Below are 24,637 nucleotides of genomic sequence, written 5' to 3'. Positions count from 1 at the left end.
ATCATGACGTTGGTTGTTCCGTATCAACCGAATCTAGAATTGACCTTCAAAAAACACCACTCTGGAACTAGGGAAACGGCAGTACTTTTTATTACAGCAACAAACAAGGGACAGAACAATATCAGAACAATCTAAGGAGACGTGTGACAATTAGATAACTAACCCTAACCCCAGTTGAAATAAAAATCAGAACCGTTTCTGTAACAGGAGTGACACATAACATATCTCAAATGTTTTCTCTCAGGACAGGAACTCAATGTGCCGCATTCAGAGAGAGAGAGAGAGAGAGAGAGAGAGAGAGAGAGAGAGAGAGAGAGAGAGAGAGAGAGAGAGAGAGAGAGAGAGAGAGAGAGAGAGAGAGAGAGAGAGAGAGAGAGAGAGAGAGAGAGACGAGAGAGAGAGAGAGAGAGAGAGAGAGAGAGGAGAGAGAGAGAGAGAGAGAGAGAGAGAGAGAGAGAGAGAGAGAGAGAGAGTTTCTCTCAGCGATACGTGACTGCCCTCTAGTGGCGAGAGAGCCACCACAGCTCTGTGTATGACTCGTGGACTGCGTGTGAATCTCAATGAAGCCCAGCCACGGCAGCCGGTCCATATCCGTATCATGGTACACTTGATTTAAAAGACAAGAAGGATGATTGAGGCCACAACCGTTAGAGGAGAACGAAAAGATACGTGGAGATCAGAGGGCCCGATCATTGTACTGGCGGTTAGAAGACGTGATCATTCTAGAAGAAAATAATTCCGCCAGGATTATTTTTGCTACACCATAGTAACTGGCTCTGTGGTCGTCACTTGACTTTTTAAATAATTCAACAACACAATATTTTTCTCTTGAACATCGACACAAAGACACAGGGCAAGCAGCCAGTGGTCGTTCACCATGGATAAAGAAGTGTCTTTGAACTCAATGTTCATTCTGACAGCTTTCCTATGATTTATTATGCTTGACCCTTAAACTGTATATGTGTGTAAGGGAGAGAGAGAGAACGATAAAGACAGAGTCGTGAGAAATTGGTGTGATGAAAGATTGCACCATTAAAAAGAGAGCAGAATTAATGAACTACCACATACTCATGCTGAACAGAACAACACAAGTTGGAGGGCTTGAATGGGCATTGATGACTGGATTACAGCATGACTCGACTCCATCAGAACCGAACCCCCACCCAACAAAAAAAAACACTGCTCTTTTGAAGTGACAACAAGTCAAATCGTTTCCGATCCACAGGAGCTCTGTCTCTTCCTCTCTCTTTCTCTATCTCTCTCTCTCTTTCTCTGTCCCTCTCTCCTTCTCTTCCTCTCCCTCTCTCCCTCTCTCCCTCTCCCTCTCCCTCTCTCTCTCACTCTCTCTCTCTCTCTCTCTCTCTCTCTCTCTCTCTCAAGGATGTGGGTCAGAAATGAGTGCTGCTGTGACCCTGGTTCTCCATCCTGGCTGCGTTCCTCTCACCCGAGAAAAAGGGGCCTTCAGAGAACGCCGGCATTTAGAACTCAGAAGGAGGGATAGGGGGTAGTGTGGAGGGAAGGGCATGAGGGGGGGGGAGAGGAGGTGGGGGGGGGAGAGAGGAGGAGGTGGGGGGGGGAGAGAGGAGGAGGTGGCGCTTCGAACATACATAAGAGCTTAAGACAGACCGCCAGCCCAATTTGGCACAAACCACACCAGATCATCTGCCATTACAAAAACACACACAAGATAGCGTCAAAAGATCTTCCATCCGACTTGAGTGGACTAATAGGAATCCTCCTTCGCGTCACCTGGTCAGGAAAGCCTGTGAGATATAACCCTCTTCAAGAGAGGAGTCCTCAATCCTGGCCGTTCCAATGACGAGCACTGGCATTCTACTGAGCGGCGTGTCTTTTCCCTGGATGTCGGAGGGAGCCAACTTGACTCTGAGACTCTCTGAGCAGTCGGTCCTGCAGCCTGCCTGGGATTACCTCCACCAGAACCATCATGAGCACCTGAGGAGCCCTCTCTTCCCCGTGATCCTCTCCATATCCCTCTACTTCCTTCTGGTGTTTATCTACACCCTTCTGGACCTGCTGGCCCCGACCTGGCCCAGCATCAACCGCTACAAGCTCCACCCGGACAAGCTCGTCACCTGGGAGAACATCTGGACCACGCTGGGCGTCACCACCTACAACCACCTGGTCTACATCTTCCCCGCCGCGGCCGCCCAATGGCTGTGGAGGCCGCCCACGCCCCTCCCCCGGGAAGCTCCCACCCTATGGGGCTTCGTGCTGGGCATCCTGGGCTGCACCGTGGTGTTCGACTTCCAGTACTACCTCTGGCACCTCCTGCACCACCGCGTGCCCTGGCTGTACCGGACCTTCCACGCCATCCACCACCAGTACAACCAGCCCTTCAGCCTGGTCACCCAGTACCTGTCCGGCTGGGAGCTCTTCAGCGTGGGCTTCTGGGCCACTGCGGACCCCATCCTGCTCCAGTGCCACTGCCTCACCGCCTGGGGCTTCATGCTGTTCAACATCTGGGTGTCCACGGAGGACCACTGCGGTTATGACTTCCCCTGGGCCATGCACAACCTGGTTCCCTTCGGGCTGTGGGGAGGCACGCCCAAGCACGACGCCCACCACCAGAAGCCCGGCACTCACTTCGCTCCCTTCTTTGCACATTGGGACTGGCTGGGGGGGACCAACGCCATGCCCCGTCCCTCCGGCCACGTCGCCACGGACGACGTGAAAAGAAAAGAAAAACGAAAGGGTGTGAGTTAGTCTCTCTTACACCTCCGCCCCTCTGTCCCATACTGGTCTCTCACTGGTATTATCTCTTATCTCTCTTCCTGTCTCTCCCGTGTGTCTCCCTCACCTCCTTTTATTTCCTGTTTCTCTCCATGTCAGTCTCTCCCTCTCTTTCTCTTTTGTTCCCCCCCCCCCCCCCCCCCCCCTTCTTCGCCTGTTCAGTCGAAAACAAACGATGTTACTAGAAGTGCGATGCCTTGCGAATGTACGGACATTTGCACATCACCTCCGCTCTCGAGGATCTGGAAACGTCGATGAAGACGATACAATACCCCGTCATTAATTTAAAAATATATTTTTTTCATAGAACTTACTGTCAGTTTCTTTGGATTGATGGGTGGCGTCCTGAGGTCAAACGTCCATGTATGTTGTCTGAAAGTGTCTTAAAACAAAAACAAATAACACCTCTAAATGTGATTGTGGCTCAATAACATTTTATTGGAACGTGCCAATTGTTTATTTGTATTTTTCACTACTTGTGAATAAAAACAATGTGCAGAAAGTACATACAGTGTAGTTGATGTGTTGTGATGATAATGATACGCATTCATACGTGACTGACACGCTGTAGATGTTGCAAGTGTGCAGAGAATCTCTCTCTCTTCTTTCTCTCCCACACATACACACTCACGCACACACACACACACACACACACACACACACACACACACACACACACACACACACAAAGAGGAACGATCCGAAGACGAACGATCCAAGGACATGAATGATGTCTTTTAGCCGTGCCCCACAGTGAAGCGTGGGGCCAATACTAATTTAGCAGCCTCTCTTTCAGGCACAGTCAACGCTCCTATTGGCAGGGACGGTAACGCCAGCACTCCTAACCACAAAACACCTTTGTAATCTATCGTCTTTATCTGCTGCTGAGACAAAACTGAAAGCAAGGTATTATCCTTAGTATCCGTCAAAAGTAGGCTTGTTATGGTAGTAACGAGACCTCTAACGAGATTAAAACAGCAGAAGGGAGCTGGACTGTTACCCAGATGTACGAAAACGATTGAATTCGGTTCCCACGTTGAGATACACCTTAAATATGAGTTATTCAGGTGACTATGTATTTGATCGTTGCAAGGTGATGAGTGTGATGATGACTACATTCTTGGTGTGCCCTCCTGGCAGCATCTCGTCTTCGTAAATATATGCTGTTCAACACAACATCCAGTAGGTGTCACCCTACACTTCCTATGACGAGAGTTCCACTTGGTCAAAGAAGAACCACAGACTCACAATTATTGTGTAAAAAAAAAAAAAAACATAACATACACACACACACGTACACAAAAGCACACACACAGCGTTATAACCGAAATACAATAAGTATTTTAACTCCAGACCACAGATATAGTCTTATGTTCAGGTTCTGTTCACCTAAAATTGATCAAACTCGACATGTGATGTTGTAACTAAGCTGGATGAAAGACAGCAATGCTCTATGTCTCTCTCTCTTCATTGCCTCCCTCGTTTTCTAAATCTCTGTCTTGAACTCAAAGGCAGATTCTATTTAGTTAAAGCTCAAACCTCGACTCTGTGCTTTGTCGGGTTATTATTGCCAAGGTGAGCACACCTGTAGAACAGGTTTGGCATGTCCTGACAAGGTGGAAGAGTTGCAACAGGTGCCATATTTAGGCCACGAGACACTGGCCTGCACTGACGAAATGTAGAAACAACAATAGTGAGTCATAACTTGTTAGTTTCTCTCAGGATGCTTATGGTGAGTCTCGGGGACATTCTCGGTGTGCCACCAGCTATTTACTGCACTCTCTCTTCCTCTTTATCTGGTCTAACAATCTTATCGAAACCACAGTCAAAGATCATATTCCTATTGCACTGCAATTGCAGACAATAAAATGCTAAACATTTCCCTTGAAGACTTGCAAAAGTAGTAATAATAGTAATAAAAGTAATAATCGGACTATTAAATAATACTGTTTTTGTTAGAACATTAAGACAGCTCTATAGCAACTCCTTTTAACAAACCTCACAATTATGTCTCTACTCACAAGCCTTTGTAAAGTGCCTGTGTGATAGAATGGCAGGAATGTGAAGGGGGCTGTGTTAGTACGTTCAACCCCTAAGGGACAGCTAGGTCCCGTCTCAGGGACGTAAAAGGCAGGTATTTTAATTCTAGTTCTTATGACAACAGCAGGAATCCATCTATCACCCAGGAACAGCTCAAGACAGACAATCTCTTCTTCATTGTGAGGCAACAAGATCATTGTTTTGTGTGTCAGTATTTTCTGGAAATGTGGATATGTTTCTGAAAACACACACCCACATCCAAAGTGTGTGTGTTTGTGTGTAGAAAGGAGGAGACCTCACCTCTGCCACATTGTCAGATCAGAACAATAGACACAGAGAGCTTTGTAAGGACAACGGGAGATTGATGTCCAGACGACCCCCCTATCTACAGGTTAAAGACTGGATCCTCTTACCCCACCCAGCCTTAGAATCACCTTGCCCCCTTCCTTTCATCCGTGTCCATTGTCAATCTTTAACCTACGCATAACTGGGATATTGACACAGTGTCAAGGCTGTCTATAGTCCAGTGCTCGGCACAACCGGAAATGTAGAAATGTCTGAACTCACAGGACAGCGTCTTACATCAAGATCGTCTGTAGTAGTATAACCTCATTCTTTTTTCTGTAGTAGAATGACGTTATAGCACATGAAAGGCAGGCTGGATAGAATGTATTTTCACTCATCCAGTTTGCTGGTAAACTTGGTTTAGCTTAAGTCTGATAATATATCACACCAATGGCTGGTAGGGCAAACTGACTATTTAAAATATAAAGGACTCTAGGGAGTAGGAGATCATATATACAAAAACTTCTACCTCTATGGACAAACTTTATACTGTGGCAAACTTGTCTGGTGTTGTCACAGCCCTCAGGTCATACCTGCTTCAGTTTCTGCTCCGCAGAACCAGCAAGGAGAGTAAAGACATGTCCTGTTCTGCTTTAAGGTATTCACTGGCTCTTCTCTGCTGACACAACAAGCAAGACTTCTCTGATGGGAAAAGAGAGAGCCTCAGTACTCCTGTTCTTTGTGACATCATCCTAGACACTCCACGGGTAGGGCAGCTGTGTTCTTGTGGAATACTACAGATGTGTAGACTTCATACCAGCCATTTTGTGTTACACTGAAAGTAGGCCGGACACATTCCAGAAATACCAGACATCTTGTATTTCCACATCGGTGGAAGAATACAATGGTGAATATCAATGAATATTCATGTCACATTATCGTCCTGAAACCATGGAAGGTGAGTAATCGACTGAAGGTCACGAGTCAAAAGTGAGAAAGTATCGATTTAAAAAAGAAAACATGTTTTTATTAAAGAATCCTCCTAAAAAGCATTAGACACATTTCGTTGCATTCAAATATCACAGTATAAAAAGAACATAGACGGTCGTATTGATACTGCAGTCAAAGCTGTGGGCAAGGGTACATAGATACAGTCCCTGCGAACCGTCATAACTGACATTAAACAAAGTAAAGCAACTCATTTTGACCAGTTTTTCTATGAATTTTGAGGACTGAATTCATATTGACAGTCCCACTGACTTCTTACTCTTAAAGGCCATCATCAGAGATCTGATACATTCATATTAAGTGTTTGGTATTTTACTGCTCAGTGCTTAAATATTTGAACTTGACCTCTGGAAAATGTGAACATTTCCACCGTTGAAGTCACATGACTGGGTTGCGTCAGTCTTCCTCAGCTGCTGGTGATGAAACAACTGACAAAATGCTCCCCTATAAATCATGTGAATGTTCTCATTTACGTACACGCTAACTGACATGTTTGTCTTCTTCACTTCACAATTACTCCAGAAAACCGCCACATGTCATGAAGACTAAGGTAACTTTCTATTCTTCAGGCGGCTCAACAGCCCTCAGTTCAAAAGTGGCCTACTAAAAACGTCAGTCTAAAACTCTTTGCTGCATTACAAGTTAGTAACATAATCCCTCTGTGTGCGTTAGATGTCGTCAGTGACCAGGACCCAGTTCAAACCGCGGAGGTCATCCACGATGCGTGTCCACGCCCCCATTCACCATCCAAAGAGGCGCCCTCCTTCCACGACCCAAAGGCACTCGCATCCAATCCGGTGCATCCCAGCCTCAAAGACGCTTCGCCCCGCCCCCCACCCATGTCCCAAGGTCCTCCTCCGGCCATCAGCAGGAGCTGCTCTGCGTGGTCCCCGACTCCGACACGTAGGCCTTGCTCTTCTTGGAGTACTTCATGGAGTTGAAGGACACGGTCATCCTCTCCACCGTCCTCTGACTCCGGCACTTCAGCGTGTTCTTCACGTGCTCCCGGAAGTCCTCCGACACGTAGTAGTAGATGAAGGGGTCCAGGCAGCTGTTGAGGCTGGCCAGGCACAGGGTGGTGATGTAGAAGGCGTAGCCGTTGTTCACCACGCCGTCCTTCAGCAGGGAGTAGTGCACCACCAGCATGACGTTGCTGGGCACGAAGCACACCAGGAAGGTGACGAGCACCGTCGCGATGAGCACCAGCGCCCGCTGCCGCTTCTTGCCGCTGCTGCTGCCGTCGTCGTCCATGGAGTCGGACAGGACGCGGAGGAGGAGGATGTAGGCCACAACGATGACCAGGCAGGGAAGCAGGAAGGCCAGGACGGCCATCAGGATGAAGTAGTAGAAGGGGTACTTGACGTCCTGGAAGGCGTCGTTCAGGTCGCGGATGACGTTGACGTCGTGGCACGTGGTGATGTTGGGGTCTTTGAGTTTGGCCGTGTGGTCGTAGAGGTAGAGGGGGGTGGTGGTGAGCCAGACGAACGCCCAGATCGCCACGGAAACGGCCACGGCGATGGTGTTGTTCTTCCTCTGGTGGGACAAGGGGTGAGCCACGCCCCAGTACCTCTGCACGCTGAGGCAGGCGATGAAGAGGATGGAACAGTACATGTTCCCATAGAAGAAGCCGATCAGGACTTTGCACAGACCCTCGCCGTAGATCCAGTCGTTGCCGTTGATGTGGTACGCGATCTTCAGGGGAGTCCAGATGACGAAGAGGACGTCCGACAGGGCCAGGTTGGCCATGTAGATGGCCGCCGGGTGCTTCACCTTGGTCCGGAAGAGGAAGACCCAGAGAGCCATAAGGTTGGCGGGCAGGCCCACGACAAACACCACGATGTAGATGATGGGGAGGAAGATGGTGGTCAAGCCGCTCTTGAGGGCGTTGGCAGTCGCCTCGTCTACTTGAACGAGACCGGAATCCTTCGGGTCCACAACACCAATAAATCCTCTTCCTTCATGGGCAAGAGATCGGAAAGACACGTTATTGATATCTCATGGCGTAAATTCAATGACAGAAAAATCCCTTCTACCTTGCGCTGTAGCACTACTTAGTAAATCTAAACGTTTTTTTTAAGTAGCCCCAATCACGTGGGCCTACCATAGTATAGAAAACGTACGCAACACATGACAAGTTTTCTAGACACGTTCATCTATGCGGCGATCATTTTATGGCTAAAGCCACCAAGAAAACGGGAAACTTAAGAGTTGAGGACGATTTAAGGTCAAAATCGCTCTACTGAGACTATCCTGGGTGAATAAGAAGCAGCTTAGACGATAGACGATGCAAGCTCAATTTAGATTTACATAGATCGGGTCAGCGATAGACTTACCCTGAATAGCATTTGTTGAACTTGTTGAACACAGAAAACCGAATAATAACAAGAAAGAAAGTTTCCGCGTTGATGCCATGGTCCTGTACCGTGTGAACAGCAGAACATGTATTTATCCTCTGGTCCGGGAGTTTAATAACCTCTTCGACTTTCGATACCCTCTTGTACTAAACAGAGAATGACACACCCTAACAACACCGAAAGGCAAATGTACGGAATCAGGTTACCTGTAGTTCCTACGTCATTATCGACGCGCATTCGCTCTCGCTTCCTCCATCTCCACACACACACAGGTGTAAATTGCAATCGGTGAATCTCTATCTCGTTATGCAATGACGAAGAATGTAACTTAAAACAGCCAAATCAGTTGCCCATGATAGGTTGGTTTCAAAATGGTCTGAGTGGTTGTAGACAAGTAGGAATATACAAGATAAGCAAATATGAATGTGGCGAACAGCATAACCTATAATGTGAGTAATAAATCTCCCCCTCGCTCGCTGTAAAGTGTGTTCAGCAATTATTTTGTTTGTGGGAACTTAAAAGAGGAAACGGCATCAAATAGCAACACGCTGACTGTTTCTCTGACGCAACTGAAATTCTCAAAACTATTGTTCAAACTCCACATCATCGAGTCACTTGTGCACATCATATCACTTTTTTTTTAAATAAATGGCAAATTTTTTGGTACATTCATGCATCGATTATGTAGTGTCTGGTTTTTCCTACATTATCAATTTATCATGTAATGTTGATCAAAATATATTGGTTCCCTGTTGAAAAGCCTTACCCCTCAAAACATATAGGCAGTAGTTCCTTGAATAAGTCATTAAATGCAATATGGTTGAACTTTTCAACTTTTACTGGTTCGCAAATATAAAGGATGATTCAAGGATGATTGAATGGGAGTCAGATGGCTGAGCGGTGAGGGAATCGGGCTAGTAATCCGAAGGTTGCCAGTTCGATTCCCGGTCATGCCAACTGACGTTGTGTCCTGCCCAAGGACACAACGTCAGTTGGCCACCCTACTTGCCTCGGGGGAATGTCCCTGTACTTACTGTAAGTCGCTCTGGATAAGAGCGTCTGCTAAATGTAAATGTAAGAAATGTACCAAAGCAACTGAGAAACTGTAAAACAGAGCCCAAGAAGTTAAGAAATGTATATATTTATTTTTAAATAAAAATAATCTTCACATATTCATGTTAGAAAACAATACACACACACAAACGGCTGGTACAATATAAAATTTTTGTGCATTTACAAACATTTGCATAGTTAACAGAAAGATAACTCAGTGCTAAGTCATTTAAACTTTATGAATATCAAGTGCCCCTTCCCAGTGGTGAGAGAATAGTACCAAGATATTCAGAGGTCAGATTACATTAAAAGAAGTCCATAACGAGACACACATTCATTTCCAAGTCATACAAAGTTAGACTACTTTTAACGGCATCCTAAAATGTCAGTAATCAGTATCCCCAAACTGTCCTGACGAACGCCCGTCCCTTAACGCCCCCCTCAGCAGGAGCTGCTCTGGGTGTTCCCCGTGCTGGAAGTGTAGGCGCTGTTCTTCTTGGAATACTTCAGGGCGCTGAACGAGACCCTCATCCTCTCCACCGTCCTCTGGCTCCGGCACTTCAGCGTGTTCTTCACGTGCTCCCGAAACTCCTCGGAGATGAAGTAGTAAACGAAGGGATCCACGCAGCTGTTGAGGCTGGCCAGACACAGGGTGGTGATGTAGAAGCCGTAACCGTTGTTCAGTCTTCCGGCCAGCAGGAGGGAGTAGTGCACCACCAGCATGATGTTACTGGGGGTGAAGCACACCAGGAACATGACCAGCACTGTGATGATCAGAACCACGGCCTTGTGGCGCTTCTTGCAGATGGTGGCATCCGTCATGGAGTTCCTTAGCGACCTGAGCATGAGGATGTAGGCCACGACGCACACGATCATAGGGACCACAAATCCCAGAATTCCCATGGTCAGGAAGTAACCCGCAGCCATGGTCATCTGGCTGGGTCTAGTGATGTCATGACAGGTGACAATGTTCATGTTTGTGGCCAAGACTGTTTGGTCATAGAGGTAAAGGGGAGTAGAGGCCAGCCAGACCACAACCCAAACTGTGACGGAGACTGCAATGGCCACATGGTTGTCCTTCCTATTTTTGGAGAGAGGGTGAACTACGGCCCAGTAACGCTGAACGCTAATACAAGCGATAAAAACAATGGAACAGTACATGTTTCCATAGAAGAACCCCGTCACGACTTTGCACATAGCCTCTCCAAAAATCCAATTGTTGCCGTTGATGTGGTACGCGATCTTCAGGGGAGTCCAGATAACAAACAGCAGGTCAGACATGGCCAGGTTGGCCATGTAGATGGACGCTGGATGCTTCTTCTTGGTCCTGAAGAGGAAGACCCAGATAGCGACGAGGTTGGTGGGCAGGCCCACGACAAACACAAATATGTAAACGATCGGGAGAAAGATGGTGGTAAGACGACTCTGTAGAATCAGGAAACCTGTGGTGCTCACCACAACCCCGTCGCGATTTTCTTCACCAGTGAAGCCTCTGGTTTCTGTATTTTCTGAGTCATAGTAGGAAAGAGAGATTTTATTAGTAGGCCTATACGGAATCTGTTTAGAAAAAACGACTTGTCATTGTAAATTTGCGGAATCTAAATTACTAGCTACTGTCTAGTGCCTCTATTCTTTAAATCTATACCTCAAGAAAGATCAGTACATTAAGTAAAATAACGGAAATTGATGAAGTGAAATATACAATATTGACAGTTGAATGTCATGTGTAGTTTGCGTATGAACAAAAGTGCTATTTCACAAACGCTTAACCGCTCGTTCAGTTGAGAATATATCTTACCATTCTGAGAAAGACAGACCTGTGCGCAGGCCAGCGTAAGTACCACGGTAACCCAAAATATCCCGAAATTCATGTTGTAGCCTAATGGAAGCGCTTCACAGTAATCCAGTAGTCCGACACAGGTGTAGCGTATGCCGATGAAACAAGCGCCTTCGCCGCCTTAAGTTTCTTCTACCCAAACCACGCCCTGGTAAATGCAGGTATGGCAACCTGAACGAGTTTACATGGTCACGTGACAATGAGCAGTTTGGCTTTTTCCATGGTTGTCTATCAAAGGGATTCATATTAAAGTGATGTTGCTTGTATAAAGTGATGTTGAATGTATTTTTTTAATGGTATTCTATTGAAAATATTGTATTTTAAATCATAATTTAGGCCCAACTGGAAGTGACTTGACCGTGATAAAAAAAAAAAAAAACATTTCTAAATAAACACTGACTCTTCATGAATCCATCTCTCGTCACAAATGAAGATGTGCCATATATTGTATATGATCACTCTATTGCACCCGTTATAAACTGTAACAGAACACAGTTCAAAGGTTTATGGGAAACTGCTGGCGATACCCTCAGCCTACGCAGACCGAGTCAACATTTTCTTTGTTTGGTTTGCTCTTCTCATTGGTCAATGATTGGAGGCATATGCAGCCTGTTGCTCCAAGAGGGGGGAGAGGGGGATTGAAATTGATTCAACAAAGACTTACTCCAAACATTATTTATTTATTTGGCTTTCAGATGTTCAGAGACAGTAGCAATAGAGATATTAGAGCACAGCTCTAGAAACTGACCTATACAAAAACATTATCTTAGATTAGCTGGATATGTAGCGCCACCTGCAGGAACTACACCTGAACAGCACCAAGAATGTCTTGACTCTTGTAATCCAGCAGAGGGCAGCCTAACGCAAGTGAAGGACTGTGCGATTATGTGACTTCCGTTAGGTTACAGTGCACAGCATTAATGCAGGCGGTTTATACGTTTAACAATATGCAACAATATACAAACATTTGTAAGAATCAGCAGTAATAGAGTATCTTATAAGAGACAACACAAAGCTCAATTTAATTCAAAGAACATACATGAAGATTGGCTGTGTAAAGATCAATGTAGCTTTATTGTTCAGCGTTAGCTTTAAGAGTTGCATAGGTCATACAAAAATATAAACAGGACTTAAGTTATCCCACTTTAGTGGTAGACAGGGAAAGCCTTTATCTCTTCTTTTTTTAAACCACATATTCATTTTTTAAAAATAGGTCTGTTTCCTTGATCTAGTTGACAGTGGAAGTTCACAATTCTCTTCTTCATTTTGGGAGTTTGGCGCACATGTGTGCGTCAGTCAGTCAGCCAATCAGAAAACAGACGTGTCTCCCTCTCAGACCAGTAGCTTCTGGCACTGGCTGCTGTGCCTCTCTTGGAATGCGTTCACCTTGGTGATGCGTGTGGAGGTTCCAGAGCTGGTTCTAGTGCTGGACCTGCTCGAACCAGAGTACAGACCCTTGCCACCCTTGAGACCATCCCGACAGCAGAGCATGCTGGCCAGGTGTCTCTGGCACTGCGACGAGCCGTAGTAGTAGACCAGGGGATCCAGGCAGCAGCTCAGACTGCCCACACACACAGACACCAAGTAGGCTCCGTACATGGCGTCGGCACCCCCGGCACGTCCCCCTTCAGCAAACTGCAGGAAATGAGCCACGAGCAGGGAGTTGGTGGGGGTGAAACAGACCACGAACACCACCAGCACGGCCGCCGCCATCACCACGGCCCGGGCCTTCCTCCGCGAGCGACCCACGACCCCGAGAGGGACCACGCTGAGCGCCCAGATCACCCGCGCGTAGCAGACGGAGGTGACGAGGAGAGGCAGGAAGAAGAGGAGGCAGGAGAAGGCGGGGAAGAAGTACAGGTAGTGGCCCTGGAGGTCCTCGTCCAGGACGTCGTGGCAGGTGGTGAGGCCCAGCTGCTCGTGGTACAAGTCCTGCCGGGAGACGAGAAGAGGCAGGGAGCCGCCCACAGCCAGGACCCACATGCCGGCGCAGGCTAGCGCCGCGTTCCTGGGGCTCCTCCAGGACAGAGACTGGATGGGGTAGACCACAGCCAGCAGTCGGTCCACGCTGATGGAGGCCATGAGGAGGACCGAGCAGTACATGTTGCAGTAGAAGGCAGCCGTGACCAAGCTGCACATCCCCGGGCCGAACGTCCAGTCGTTGCCGCCGAAGTGGTAGGACATCTTGAAGGGCAGCAGGAGGGCGAAGAGGAGGTCGGCGCACGCCAGATTCAGCATGTACACCACCGCCGGCTTCATGGGCCGGATCTTCCGGGCGAAGGTAACCGCGGCGACGGCGTTGAGCGGCACGCTGATGACGAAGATGAGGGCGTAGACCGACGGGATGAAGATGGTGGACACCCGGCTGCGGAGGAAGCTCTGCACCTCCTCTGACAGGTAGTACCTGCGCGTCACCTGGTTCCAAGGTACAGGTCTGGATCTGTTATTGGGTCCAGATGTTGACTTGTTAGTGCTCTGCTCCGAGGTGTTGACTAAAATGTCGTCTAGTTCTGTTAGATCCAACGGCTCATCGGTGACCAACTCCTTCCATCTGGTAAACGACCTCCCGATGGAACTCCCTGAAGAGAAATCAACAGTGTGGCAGTGAGTCGCAGTTTTCGTCGGAAAAGGAATGCATGTGAACCTTTTCAACGTGACTTTGTGTCCAATCGTGAGGTCATATGGTGCATTCAAACATTAATTTTTAATTAAAACTAATTGTGTATTAGATGAAACATTATTCTAAATGCATTTTCTAGATGACATTCTCCATTGTCTGCTCACATCTTCCGTTGAGGTAGATACACATGTACTAAACAAATATAGTTATATTCATGCTCTTGGGTATACCGCACACAAACTATAACAAACAAATAACACGAACATTACTCATGTGAGAAATAATTAAATTCCAGCGAACTTACCGTTAGAAAACGCAGCCGTTGCAACGTTTCCAACCAACAAAAATATAAATAGTTTGAGATACATGGTGAAATGTTCTAGCCTGAAAAAAAAACCTCCGCAAATATAAGAGAAGGTGTTTGCAGTCTATGCTGTCCAGAGTGCCTGCCAGTAATTGTCCGGTCCGATGTTCGAGTTGGTCACCTCCCCCCGGTTCTGACGCGACGGAGCCCACATTCCTTACTTTTGATGTCATCACACAAACAAGCCATGGATGGAAGACATCAAATTGTGTTGGTTATTAACGACTGTCTATAATTTATAACGCATTGGTTGTAAAAACATTAGACATGCTTACATTAAAAGTAGGGTTTTAAACGTTAATAGGCCACATCTTTTTTCTGAATGATGCTTGAAAGAGATATAGCCTATACCCATTTCAGAACAGATAAGATATGTATTTCTGTCTGACCAGAAACAGGAACCATCTGTGCTTGTCTGCACAGGACTACAAAATGCAAAGATGGATATCTATGACAGAAGTGTCACAATCTAATTTCTTGACGAATTCAGTCTCCTCTCAACTGTAAGCTGTTAGACACTAGTAGAGCATTTGACCCTCTAACTAACCAGCCTAATGATGCCCTTTCCAAAGTCTATGATGTAGTCAGCTATTCACTCCAAACGTGGAATTTTAAATCACGTTTTGGTCTTAAAGATTAGTTCCTAAAAATATTTGTACGATTATTATTAATATTAGATATTAGAAATGCAAGAAATCTGATTTGATTGGATGCTCAGCTTGTGGAGTAGACCTGTGTTTCCACTGCTGAACCGCTGGTACCATAATTATGCTAATTTACAAACAACACTATCTCTGCACAAAATTCAGAACTTCCCAAAAAATACTCTGATTGTGATCTGTTAGGCAGGATGTATACAAAATGAACAGGAAGACATTTTGGTTCACTTGTTCTGCTTGACAATTACATCTGCTGGTCCACAATGAAACAAACAGCCTTTCTTATGGATTTCACCTAAAACAACAAACCTTATTCAGATGTGACTCTGCATTCAATGTGTGTTTGGTAGATCAACAGAATTCTTGTACAGATCTGACCTTGCTTGCCACTTAAAACATTTTCTGTTTTCCTGTCTATTTTCAGGGACAGTTTTCCCTGGGAAAGTAAATTGGCTGTAGAAAAGAAAAAAACCCTCTTCTCGTTGTTTCGACAGCTGAAGTGTAGAACAAATTGTCCACATTCCATTCGACTGCTGAATATTAAGCTGTAGAACAATGTGACAAGAGGTAGCTAAGATAATGCCACCACTGATTTGAACTCCTACAATCGACAGACCACAGATGTGGGTCTTACATTGACCCTATCCAACACGACTTAGATAGTAACTACACAACACAGGCCCAGTATAAGAACAGCTATGACAAGATTGCTATAAATCTATTTAGATTTCTAGTCTGTAATTGAAACATTGTTTGAGTTTATACAAGGAAATAGTAGTTTAGTTTTCCAGAATAACAGCATATTTATTAAGCTTTACAGACAGCCTTAGCCTTAGTCTTCTTACACTAAACACCTTCCATTGTTCACAAGTCGATCATTAAACTAAAAGATCTAGGAGGATGTCCTTGGCTAGCAGATATTGTCAGCTGTGCAGCTGTTTAACTTTAGTTTTTTTTTTACTGTAGATAGTTTATTTGGAATTGGGCATACACCAAGCTGACACAGATATTTCTTATGAAACTAGTGTAGATAGATAACAACCATTATCTTGCCTTTGCAAAGATCTCAGTGTACCAAGATTTTGTGAAATAAACACAACAGGATTCAACAGTGTGACCCTGGATATTCTCAACAGTTATGGAGGAGGACAGGGAGGGAGGGAGAGAAGGAGGAGGGAGGGAGAGAAGGAGGAGGGAGGGAGGGAGAGAAGGAGGAGGGAGGGAGGGAGAGAAGGAGGGAGAGAGGGAGGGAGGGAGAGAAGGAGGGAGAGAGGGAGGGAGGGAGGTAGGGAGGGAGGGAGAAAAGGAGGGAGAGAGGGAGGGAGGGATGGAGAGAATGAGGGAGAGAGGGAGGGACGGAGGGAGAGAAGGAGGGAGAGAGGGAGGGACAGAGGGAGAGAGAGAAGGAGGGAGAGATGTTAACAAGAGCCTTTCATTAAAGGGAATAGACTTGACTGATAAAACACACATATTACAACAGTTGGAGATTTGTGAAAACTGTGAAAAGATTCCGACTCTGAGTAAATGTCTGTGTGTGTGTGTGTGTGTGTTTGATAAAAAAGAGCGAAAGACAGACTTCGAATCCGGAGTGCCGGGGCAAGAAATGACTCGAAACAGAAACACAAAACAGGAGAGAAATCATTGGAGTGCGTGTGAGGGGGAGAGGAGGGGGATCCTGGGGGAAGTCTGACCCCTCCCTCCTGGGACAAAGTTTCAGCAGCTCCAACGCTGAGCCAGACAGTCCCACAGATTAAAGTCACATTTCTATTTCCTCAGTTTCAGTCCCCCAGACATGTTCTTTCTAACCAAAATGTCAGCAGTAACAGTAAACAGTTTCGCTCTATAACCACCTCTCCTGAACACCTGATCGCGGTAGTTTGTCTCCTCTGCGATACTTTCCAACGTATTCCTCTCTCGTGGCCTATCCTCTACAAGACTTTCCGTCGTTTGTTTTGTGTTGCTTTGATCCTTGCCTACGCTAGATGCAACCAAACACACCCAGTCCTGCGGCTCACTCTGTTAGCCAGCTGGACGTTTCCTGAGTCAACATCAGCTCCTTTCACACCCTGCGGAGGAGGAGGCCGGACCCAGAGGATGAGAGGTCTGACACAGGCATGAGCTCGCTGGGCAGAGTCCAGGGAAGGGAGGGGTCCAGGGAAGGGAGGGGTCCAGGGCTGGGCAGGGTCCAGGGCAGGGTCCAGGGCTGGGCAGCGTCCAGGGCAGGGCAGGGTCCAGGGCTGGGCAGGGTCCAGGGCTGGGCAGCGTCCAGGGCTGGGCAGCGTCCAGGGCAGGGCAGGGTCCAGGGCTGGGCAGGGTCCAGGGCTGGGCAGCGTCCAGGGCTGGGTTCCACTCCAGACCGCATATGTCCTCTCCTGTGTTCTTCTACTCTTCACCTCTGTGCTGAGGCTGTGTCAGAGGCTGAGCCGTGGAGGGGAGGGCAGGGAATGGTCTGGAACGAAGCACACTCAGGCAGATCCAAGTCAGTTTATGTAACTGGGTGCAGATGCACCAGACCAGAGAAAATGTTCACACTGCCAACAGAGGAAAGCTTCAGACAAGGATCTGACAGTAACAACAACTCTTGATATTGAATCATGAAGACCTAAGATAAACTGTGAATCATTGATTCACAGTTCAATCTTTGATTGCCTGATACAGGTATAGAGGAGAAAAGTATCTGGGGAGGTGGAGAGGGAGAGGGAGAGAGGGAGAGGGAAGGTGGGAGAAGGAGAGAGGGAGAGGTGGAGAAGGAGAGGGGAGGTTGAGAGGGAAGGTGGGAGGGGGGGAGAGGGGAGGGGGAGATCAATGTAACTGACATGAAACAGTTGGGAGGTTGGATTCTTTAGAACAAACAAGTGCAACATCGCCCTCTCCAGGGGACATGTGATAAAACATGTTAGGCACCATTCAAGCTCGTCTCGTCTGAATCCTGGGAGCCCCCCCCCCCCCCCACCTAGAACTTGTTTGTAGACCGAAGGACGGTTTCCTTGGGGGAGTAAACGTTGACACGAGGTCAGTGCCACTCACTGTGCAGCTGTGGAATGGCAGATGTCACAAACTGTTCCCCTGACTCAGGTACACAGCTTCCTGCCTGTATATGTTACAGTACATGTTTATAACAGATCTGTGTCTTGAGATCAACACCGGCCTACAGCCTTAGACGCACTCTGAGAGCTCTCTGTGTGTTTGTGTGTGTGTGTGTATTTAGGGGTCGTTCTTGTTTACATGAGACTCATCTCTGCTCTTCCCAGCATCATGTGTGTCACCCGCTGCCAAGAAAAACACGACAACACAACCAGGCGGTGTTAGCAGCCAGGGATCCCACCTGCGGCCAGCTGCGAACAAGGCCTTAGAGTTGGGGGGGGGCTCGACAACCAAGTACTTGGCTCGACATGAAACAACTTACAGAACACTCATAGGGGAGTCAGGTGGCTGAGCGGTTAAAGAATCGGGCTAGTAATCAGAAGGTCGCTGGTTCGATTCCCGGCCGTGACAAATGACGTTGTGTCCTCGGGCAAGGCACTTCACCCTACTTGCCTCCGGGGGAATGTCCCTGTACTTACTGTAAGTCGCTCTGGATAAGAGCGTCTGCTAAATGACTAAAAAATGTCATATGTCCCTGTACAACAGGACAGTTAGGCTACAACACCCGATGGGGAGATGACCCTGCTGTCTTTAAGTGAATCATAATGAGACACAGACACTGAGATAGACTGGCATTTCCTGGCGTCTCATGCTACCGGCTGATTTCCTGTAAACCTTTTCGAGTTGAAGATTGTGTTGTCGTCCGATAGCACAACGTATATTGGTTGCACACATCCTACTGGGTTGTTTTTCTCAATCTTGTGATTCCATGGGAAACTGACTTTTTACTATCTATACTGACCGTCTCACCACAATCTCAGTACTGTGAGCAGGGAAATGCCTTTCTTTCTCTCTCTCAAATCTGTTCGTGACATGAGTCTCTAAAGACCACAGTGGTTTCCTCTCTGGAATTGAAAGATAGTGAGTGACACACACACACACACACACATGCATGTGCAGAGAAGTTTTGTTCCAGCATCTGACAGGAAAAGACTAAACTGTTAATTTCAGAGACCCTAATTTATTCTAGACAGGCATTTCCTGAATTAGTCATTGGTCAATCTGATTCCCTCCATGTCACACTATCCATGTCACACTAGCCATGTCACAGAACATAGAAGTTACATGAAAATATAACTATATACACTATAAACTATAAATATAAACAAGGAATACATAAAATATCAGTATTGTTCCGTCATTGTATTCATATATCGAGATGTCCATATATGAATACAGATGTCAAGATGTCAAGATGTGAAATATGTTGGTGAGCCAACATATTGTTATATTTTTGGAACAGTTAGTCAACCAATGCGGAACTGTCTAAAAAAATATTTATTTCTTCGGATGTCCGCATGTGAGTGATTTGTTTTACAGTGGGGCGGTTTATTCGCCGTGAGGGCACACGCCTATACGCATGTATAGTACGTTACAAACTCGACTCGACTCAGGTCGTCCATAAAATGTGACTTGGCTGGACTCAAACAAGTTATACATCGTATATCTAATTATCTAGGCTATATATTTGTTTTGTTTTTGTCAAACGATTCGATACACGTCGGCAATGGGGAAATTGTATATATGTTTATTGCTTTCGATTCTTTTTCTGGATGTGACGCTCCAAGCCAAAGGTGAGAAACTTCAAATCCTCCTTTATCCACACATTTAATTAGTATATCTTCCTTCATAACGGACGATCACTGCGATTGAAGTATTGACAATTAATTATTAAATAAACAACGTATCCAATTATAATGTAACATTTTTTTTGTATTGAGTATTCCTGTCTGGTTTCACTGCTGTATCGGCATGGTTAGTCATGCTGTAACTTGTCAACCACACCTTAAAATTATCTAGAATACCTGAGGACAATTATGCATAGCCTAAAGCTGTAGATAGCTGTAGTTGTAGAGAAAGTGTGTACATTAATGTGTAGGATTAGTCGGTAGTCGGAGTAGGGTATTTTGTACACTGAAATGTGTACAAAATACTCCATGGTTGGTGCAGTTGTGAGAAAACAAACAAACACTAATTTCTGAAGTTCTTCAACAGGGAAAAAAGTCAGGAACAGATCTGACGTGGTTGACCCCAGAACATTCAAAGGACACTCCCCTACAACAAAGTCCCTCTCTCTCCCAAATGGGACACAAACACAAGCGCCCCATTCTTCCCTCAACGCTCACCCCCTCGTTGAAGAACTTTGGTTACCAAGCAACAGCACAGCTGAGTACCTCAGCGGCGCGCTCAGCACCAGGGTCATCCCCGGTGTTTACCTCCTGGCCATCGTCGTGGGCATCCCGGCCAACGTGGCCATCTTGTCTGCGCTGGTCACCAAAGTGAGGATGGTTTCCTCCGCCATCCTGTACTGTAGCCTGGCCCTGTCCGACATCCTCCTCCTCCTCTCCCTCCTCCCCAAGGTCCACTACCACCTCCATGGCAACCACTGGGCGTTCGGGGAGGCCACCTGCCGGATGGTCACCGCTTGTTTCTACGGCAACCTCTACTGCTCGGCTCACACGCTGGCCTGCATTAGCGTGAAGCGCTACCTGGCTGTGGTGCACCCCTTCCTCTACAGACGCCTCCCCAAGAGGGCCTGTTCCGCCTGGGCCTGCCTGGTCGTGTGGCTGGTGTTTGGGGCTGCCGTGGTACCCGAGCTCCTGGTCCAGCAGAGCTACCGACTCCCTCAGCTAGGCCTCACCACCTGCCACGACGTGCTGCCTCTGGACTACAACTCCCACGTGCCCCTGATTTACTACAAAGTGTTCCTGACCTTCCTGGGCCTGCTTCTGCCTTTGGCGTTGACCGCGGGTTGCTACGCGTTCATCGTTTACGAGCTCAACCACACGCACTACGACTGGGCGCTGTACGTGAAGGCCAGCTCCCTGGTCTTTGTCATGTTCCTGGTGTGTTTCGTCCCAGCCGGGACCCTCCATTTCCTCCATTACGTCCGTCTGTTTGCGGAGGGAGAGGACGGCTTCTACGCCTACTTCAGCGTGGCCGTGTGCATGTGCTGCCTGCACTCGTGTCTGGACCCCTTCCTGTTCCTCCTCATGTCCAAGTCAACCCGCACGACGCTGCACTTCACCACCCTGAAGGGGAAGGTTCTGAGCGTGACCACGTGAAAAGCCAAGCACTGCGGAATCCTGAACAGACTTCGGACAGTCCTTCTCTGACTGATCGAGATGACAATGGTGGTTTTTTTAACCCTCGTGCTGCCTTCGGGTCACATGACCCAAAGGTTCATAACGAACCATCGTTGTGTTTACCCAATTTTACCCAATACAAAAACAAATCAAAATAATTTTCTTTTAACCTTCGCAATGTGGGGGGTCTGAGACAGCCCAACGGTTAAAAGAAAATGCTTCACTTTGTTTTTTTATGCGGTAAAGTTGTCGCAATACGACGGTGGGTCACAATGACTGATGGGTCAGAACGACCCGAAGATAACACAAGGGTTAAATAGGCGGAAATCTGTGCCTTTCGTGGAAGATGAATGGATGTCTTAAAATGATGTTAACATTTAACTCAAAAGAGTATTGTACGGTTTACTTTGTAAATATAGATGCTGTTCAGATACAGTATGTCCATGGGACATGTAAATATGTCCTTTGTTTTGCATGCCGGAATATCTGGCTGGAAGCCAAAAAGAAGAAACTGGAAACAGGAAGTGTAATCAGACCAGAGAACTGTCTTCCTGGTTGTAATCAGCGAGTGCATGAATAGGTTACTATGTTTGTTAGCTCAACTCAGTGCACGGATGTGTGTGTGTGTGTGTGTGCTTGTGATACAGAGAGAGAAAATGTACAGTGCAATTATTTTCTTAACTCACACCGATGTAACCGACACATATAACATATAACATCCATGTTATATTTTAAATAATGATTCTTCATAAGGGCTCGTGAAAAAAAAGCATTCCAAGATCTACTTCCATGCTTTCCTTCCACCTCCAACCTTCTTCCAGTGCTGTTCAGTGTGGACAGAGAGCTGGCCTGCTAAAGAATCCTCAGATGGGCCGACTAATCTAGTCAGGCCAGACAGGAGCTCTCACGGTGAAGTGTTAGATGGTGTCACTTCTATTGTCCTTCGCACATTTCTTTCCAGAGCTTACCAGTTCTCCAGGAGACATCCTTGGGAAAACTTTTGAGATCTGAGTTCTGGGTTCTAAGCCAAGGTTCTGTGTTGCCAGTATTGTAAATGCCAGCTGTACTGACCCAAGGAAGGCTGTGAGTTAGAGATGGATGTTGTAGCATGCAGGCCTTCCCACAATCCACCACACTGTACCAGTGAACTATGACCACCTATGACGTGATAAAGATCATCGAAAGCTGTGATGCGATTAGGACTCATAAAAACGGGTATTTCAGCAGAGCACTGATTCGCTGTAGTCTGTGGTTTGGTCAGCCAATCAGCCTTGACCTCTTCTGGTCACTCCCCATAACTGAATCTCAAGCGAACGGAACAACCGAATGAAAACGCCACGGTTGTTGTCATAGAGAATGAAACTCTTTATTTTATACATGTAGATCCCTGGAGAATCCACCTTTGTATATTTTACATTGCACCGTTTAACCATCCATGGTCAAAATAAAACTTGTCAAGGACAGGACTTTTGGCTAATGGGTAGACAGTGACAACCAGCTCTATCGATTGTTTCCAGCGAGGGGGGGTCCCAGTCCAGAGGTCAGCAGTGCCTGGCTTTCAACACATCTATAATCAGATTGCTACAGTACATGCTATGGACATGTATATGTATTATAGACATGTATCAGTTATCATGTGACCAGGGGCGGTTCTGGGGTAGGGTGGGGGGCCAGGGGAGGGGGGGGGGGCCTGGGAGAGCAAGTTTGGACCCCCTTGTGGGCCCCCTAAATGCAAAGTCTGAAATAATGATGACATTTCTCAAGAAACCACAAAAAACATAGAATACAGTTGATGTGACTGAGACTGATTATGTAATGCAAATGTAAAAATGTTAAGGGAAACTCAAATAAACTGTGGAATAATAAATAAAAAAACATGGTCTTTTGTGGTCTTCAATGCCTGCAATGCAGTGAAGAAAACTACATGACAACGATAATGTTTAATGTAACTGGCCCCTCTGACAGTACAACTGGCCCCAGCTTGCCCCCCCCCCCCCCCAAAGTTTAAATGGTTTAGAACCTCCACCGCATGTGACCAGGAAACTGCCCACCTGCAGCAGGACCCCCCTCAGCTTGTAGCAAGTCTGTAGCACATCTCACCACAATCGTCCCCCTTTCACAACAGACACGGGTCCACTCACGCAAACACACGCCTGCTCACAACCAAACCGACGACGAAGAACTTACTAGAATGATACATTCACTTTGAGCCTGCGGACGATACGTCGGGTCCTCCTCAGGCGAAAGAACGAGGACACGAGAACTGAAGAGCACACAACAGCAACACACATGCAAGGATGGGGTGTAGGAACAGGGGTGTAGGAACAGGGGTGTTGGAACAGGGGTGTAGGAACAGGGGTGTTGGAACAGGGGTGTAGGAACAGGGGTGTAGGAACAGGGGTGTAGGAACAGGGGTGTAGGAACAGGGGTGTAGGAACAGGGGTGTAGGAACAGGGGTGTAGGAACAGGGGTGTTGGAACAGGGGTGTAGGAACAGGGGTGTTGGAACAGGGGTGTAGGAACAAGGGTGTAGGAACAGGGGTGTTGGAAAAGGGGTATATTTTCAAGTTTTGGAAACAGAGTGACATGAGATGGGCAGTTGGACAAGCTGGCACTAAGGCTGGTCCTCACACTATGAGCCGTTTCAGGGAAGCAAATGAACCTCAACACAACTCTAGACCTGTTCATTGTGTACAAGGTTTTACCCACACAGTACCGCCCTTAAACGCATCAGAATTATTTTGATTCGATACGTCACCAGAGCATGTCCTTGCGTTGTCAGCAAATAATCCTCACAGCTCATGAAATCACCTTCATTTGACGAAATTGGATTGTGTGTTTGTTGCTGCGGTGTAGAGATATTGAAAGACACACAATCCATGGGACTGACCTAACTTCACACACATTTGACAAATCTGATGCCTCAATCTTACAATCAGAAAATAAACAGCTTAATCTCTTCATTGTATTTGACCATGGCCAAAAATCAGGGGTTTATAATTAATATTGCTGCTAACTTTGATTCCACTATGGGTTAGTATGGCTTCTCTTTATTGTACCAAGTCATACTTAAAATCCTCAGGTTTTGTATTAAACACAATACACCGTAGCCCCTTAAAAGCTTTTACACATGAAAGCAGATGTCAAATATATAACTTTTCATTAACATGACTTAAAATAGAATCACAATAGAAGCTGGTGAATCAGCTAGCTCACGGGACTTTACTCACATAGACGCACACACACATGCATGCACACGCACACAGGTCTAATGTAAAGAGAGGAAGACAAGAGCAGACTAGTGGCAAAGCTTCCGGTGGAAATGTAAGAGGCTAAGGGCAAGAGGCACAACGTCAGAGAAAGGCCATCGAGTTTCAGGGGGGCGGGGCTGGGGGGGGGGGGGGGGGGGTGGTAGGGTGTCAAGAGACCAGCAGCAT

At 46.7% G+C, this 24,637-nt stretch overlaps 5 protein-coding genes across 5 annotated transcripts; 2 read left to right on the top strand and 3 right to left on the bottom strand.

The window, feature by feature from the left end:
- The first annotated feature begins 1,860 nt into the window (after positions 1-1,860).
- On the top strand, positions 1,861-2,724 carry ch25hl2 (cholesterol 25-hydroxylase like 2). Its single transcript, XM_067258694.1, has one exon. It carries the CDS (start codon positions 1,861-1,863, stop codon positions 2,722-2,724), a length of 864 nt encoding a protein of 287 aa, XP_067114795.1.
- A 4,179-nt stretch (positions 2,725-6,903) lies between these two features.
- On the bottom strand, positions 6,904-8,585 carry f2rl1.2 (coagulation factor II (thrombin) receptor-like 1, tandem duplicate 2). Its single transcript, XM_067258633.1, has 2 exons — positions 8,418-8,585; positions 6,904-8,039 (listed from the first exon to the last, which is right to left on the bottom strand). Exons 1-2 carry the CDS (start codon positions 8,494-8,496, stop codon positions 6,949-6,951), a joined length of 1,170 nt encoding a protein of 389 aa, XP_067114734.1. The 5' UTR covers positions 8,497-8,585; the 3' UTR covers positions 6,904-6,948.
- A 980-nt stretch (positions 8,586-9,565) lies between these two features.
- On the bottom strand, positions 9,566-11,443 carry LOC136964217 (proteinase-activated receptor 2-like). The gene is made up of 2 exons (XM_067258226.1): positions 11,290-11,443; positions 9,566-10,999 (listed from the first exon to the last, which is right to left on the bottom strand). The coding sequence occupies exons 1-2, from the start codon at positions 11,360-11,362 to the stop codon at positions 9,933-9,935; spliced, it is 1,140 nt and encodes a 379-aa protein (XP_067114327.1). The 5' UTR covers positions 11,363-11,443; the 3' UTR covers positions 9,566-9,932.
- A 554-nt stretch (positions 11,444-11,997) lies between these two features.
- On the bottom strand, positions 11,998-14,464 carry LOC136964298 (proteinase-activated receptor 1-like). The gene is made up of 2 exons (XM_067258363.1): positions 14,253-14,464; positions 11,998-13,907 (listed from the first exon to the last, which is right to left on the bottom strand). The coding sequence occupies exons 1-2, from the start codon at positions 14,314-14,316 to the stop codon at positions 12,661-12,663; spliced, it is 1,311 nt and encodes a 436-aa protein (XP_067114464.1). The 5' UTR covers positions 14,317-14,464; the 3' UTR covers positions 11,998-12,660.
- A 4,995-nt stretch (positions 14,465-19,459) lies between these two features.
- Positions 19,460-21,263, top strand: LOC136964255 (proteinase-activated receptor 3). The gene is made up of 2 exons (XM_067258285.1): positions 19,460-19,689; positions 20,111-21,263. The coding sequence occupies exons 1-2, from the start codon at positions 19,623-19,625 to the stop codon at positions 21,178-21,180; spliced, it is 1,137 nt and encodes a 378-aa protein (XP_067114386.1). The 5' UTR covers positions 19,460-19,622; the 3' UTR covers positions 21,181-21,263.
- Positions 21,264-24,637: the final 3,374 nt, after the last annotated feature.

Source organism: Osmerus mordax, chromosome 20, assembly GCF_038355195.1.
Source record: "Osmerus mordax isolate fOsmMor3 chromosome 20, fOsmMor3.pri, whole genome shotgun sequence".
NCBI classification, from domain to species: domain Eukaryota; kingdom Metazoa; phylum Chordata; class Actinopteri; order Osmeriformes; family Osmeridae; genus Osmerus; species Osmerus mordax.
The sequence above is the reverse complement of the archived record's forward strand: the minus strand, read 5'-3'. Positions and strand labels throughout refer to the sequence as shown.

Coding starts and splice junctions, on each gene's coding strand:
- ch25hl2 (XM_067258694.1), top strand. CDS start 1,861: ATGTCGGAGGGAGCCAACTTGACTCTGAGACTCTCTGAGCAGTCGGTC.
- f2rl1.2 (XM_067258633.1), bottom strand. CDS start 8,496: ATGGCATCAACGCGGAAACTTTCTTTCTTGTTATTATTCGGTTTTCTG. Junction 8,040..8,417: donor TTCAACAAATGCTATTCAGG/GTAAGTCTATCG, acceptor TTGCCCATGAAG/GAAGAGGATTTATTGGTGTT.
- LOC136964217 (XM_067258226.1), bottom strand. CDS start 11,362: ATGAATTTCGGGATATTTTGGGTTACCGTGGTACTTACGCTGGCCTGC. Junction 11,000..11,289: donor GGTCTGTCTTTCTCAGAATG/GTAAGATATATT, acceptor ACTATGACTCAG/AAAATACAGAAACCAGAGGC.
- LOC136964298 (XM_067258363.1), bottom strand. CDS start 14,316: ATGTATCTCAAACTATTTATATTTTTGTTGGTTGGAAACGTTGCAACG. Junction 13,908..14,252: donor AACGGCTGCGTTTTCTAACG/GTAAGTTCGCTG, acceptor ATTTCTCTTCAG/GGAGTTCCATCGGGAGGTCG.
- LOC136964255 (XM_067258285.1), top strand. CDS start 19,623: ATGGGGAAATTGTATATATGTTTATTGCTTTCGATTCTTTTTCTGGAT. Junction 19,690..20,110: donor TGTGACGCTCCAAGCCAAAG/GTGAGAAACTTC, acceptor GTTCTTCAACAG/GGAAAAAAGTCAGGAACAGA.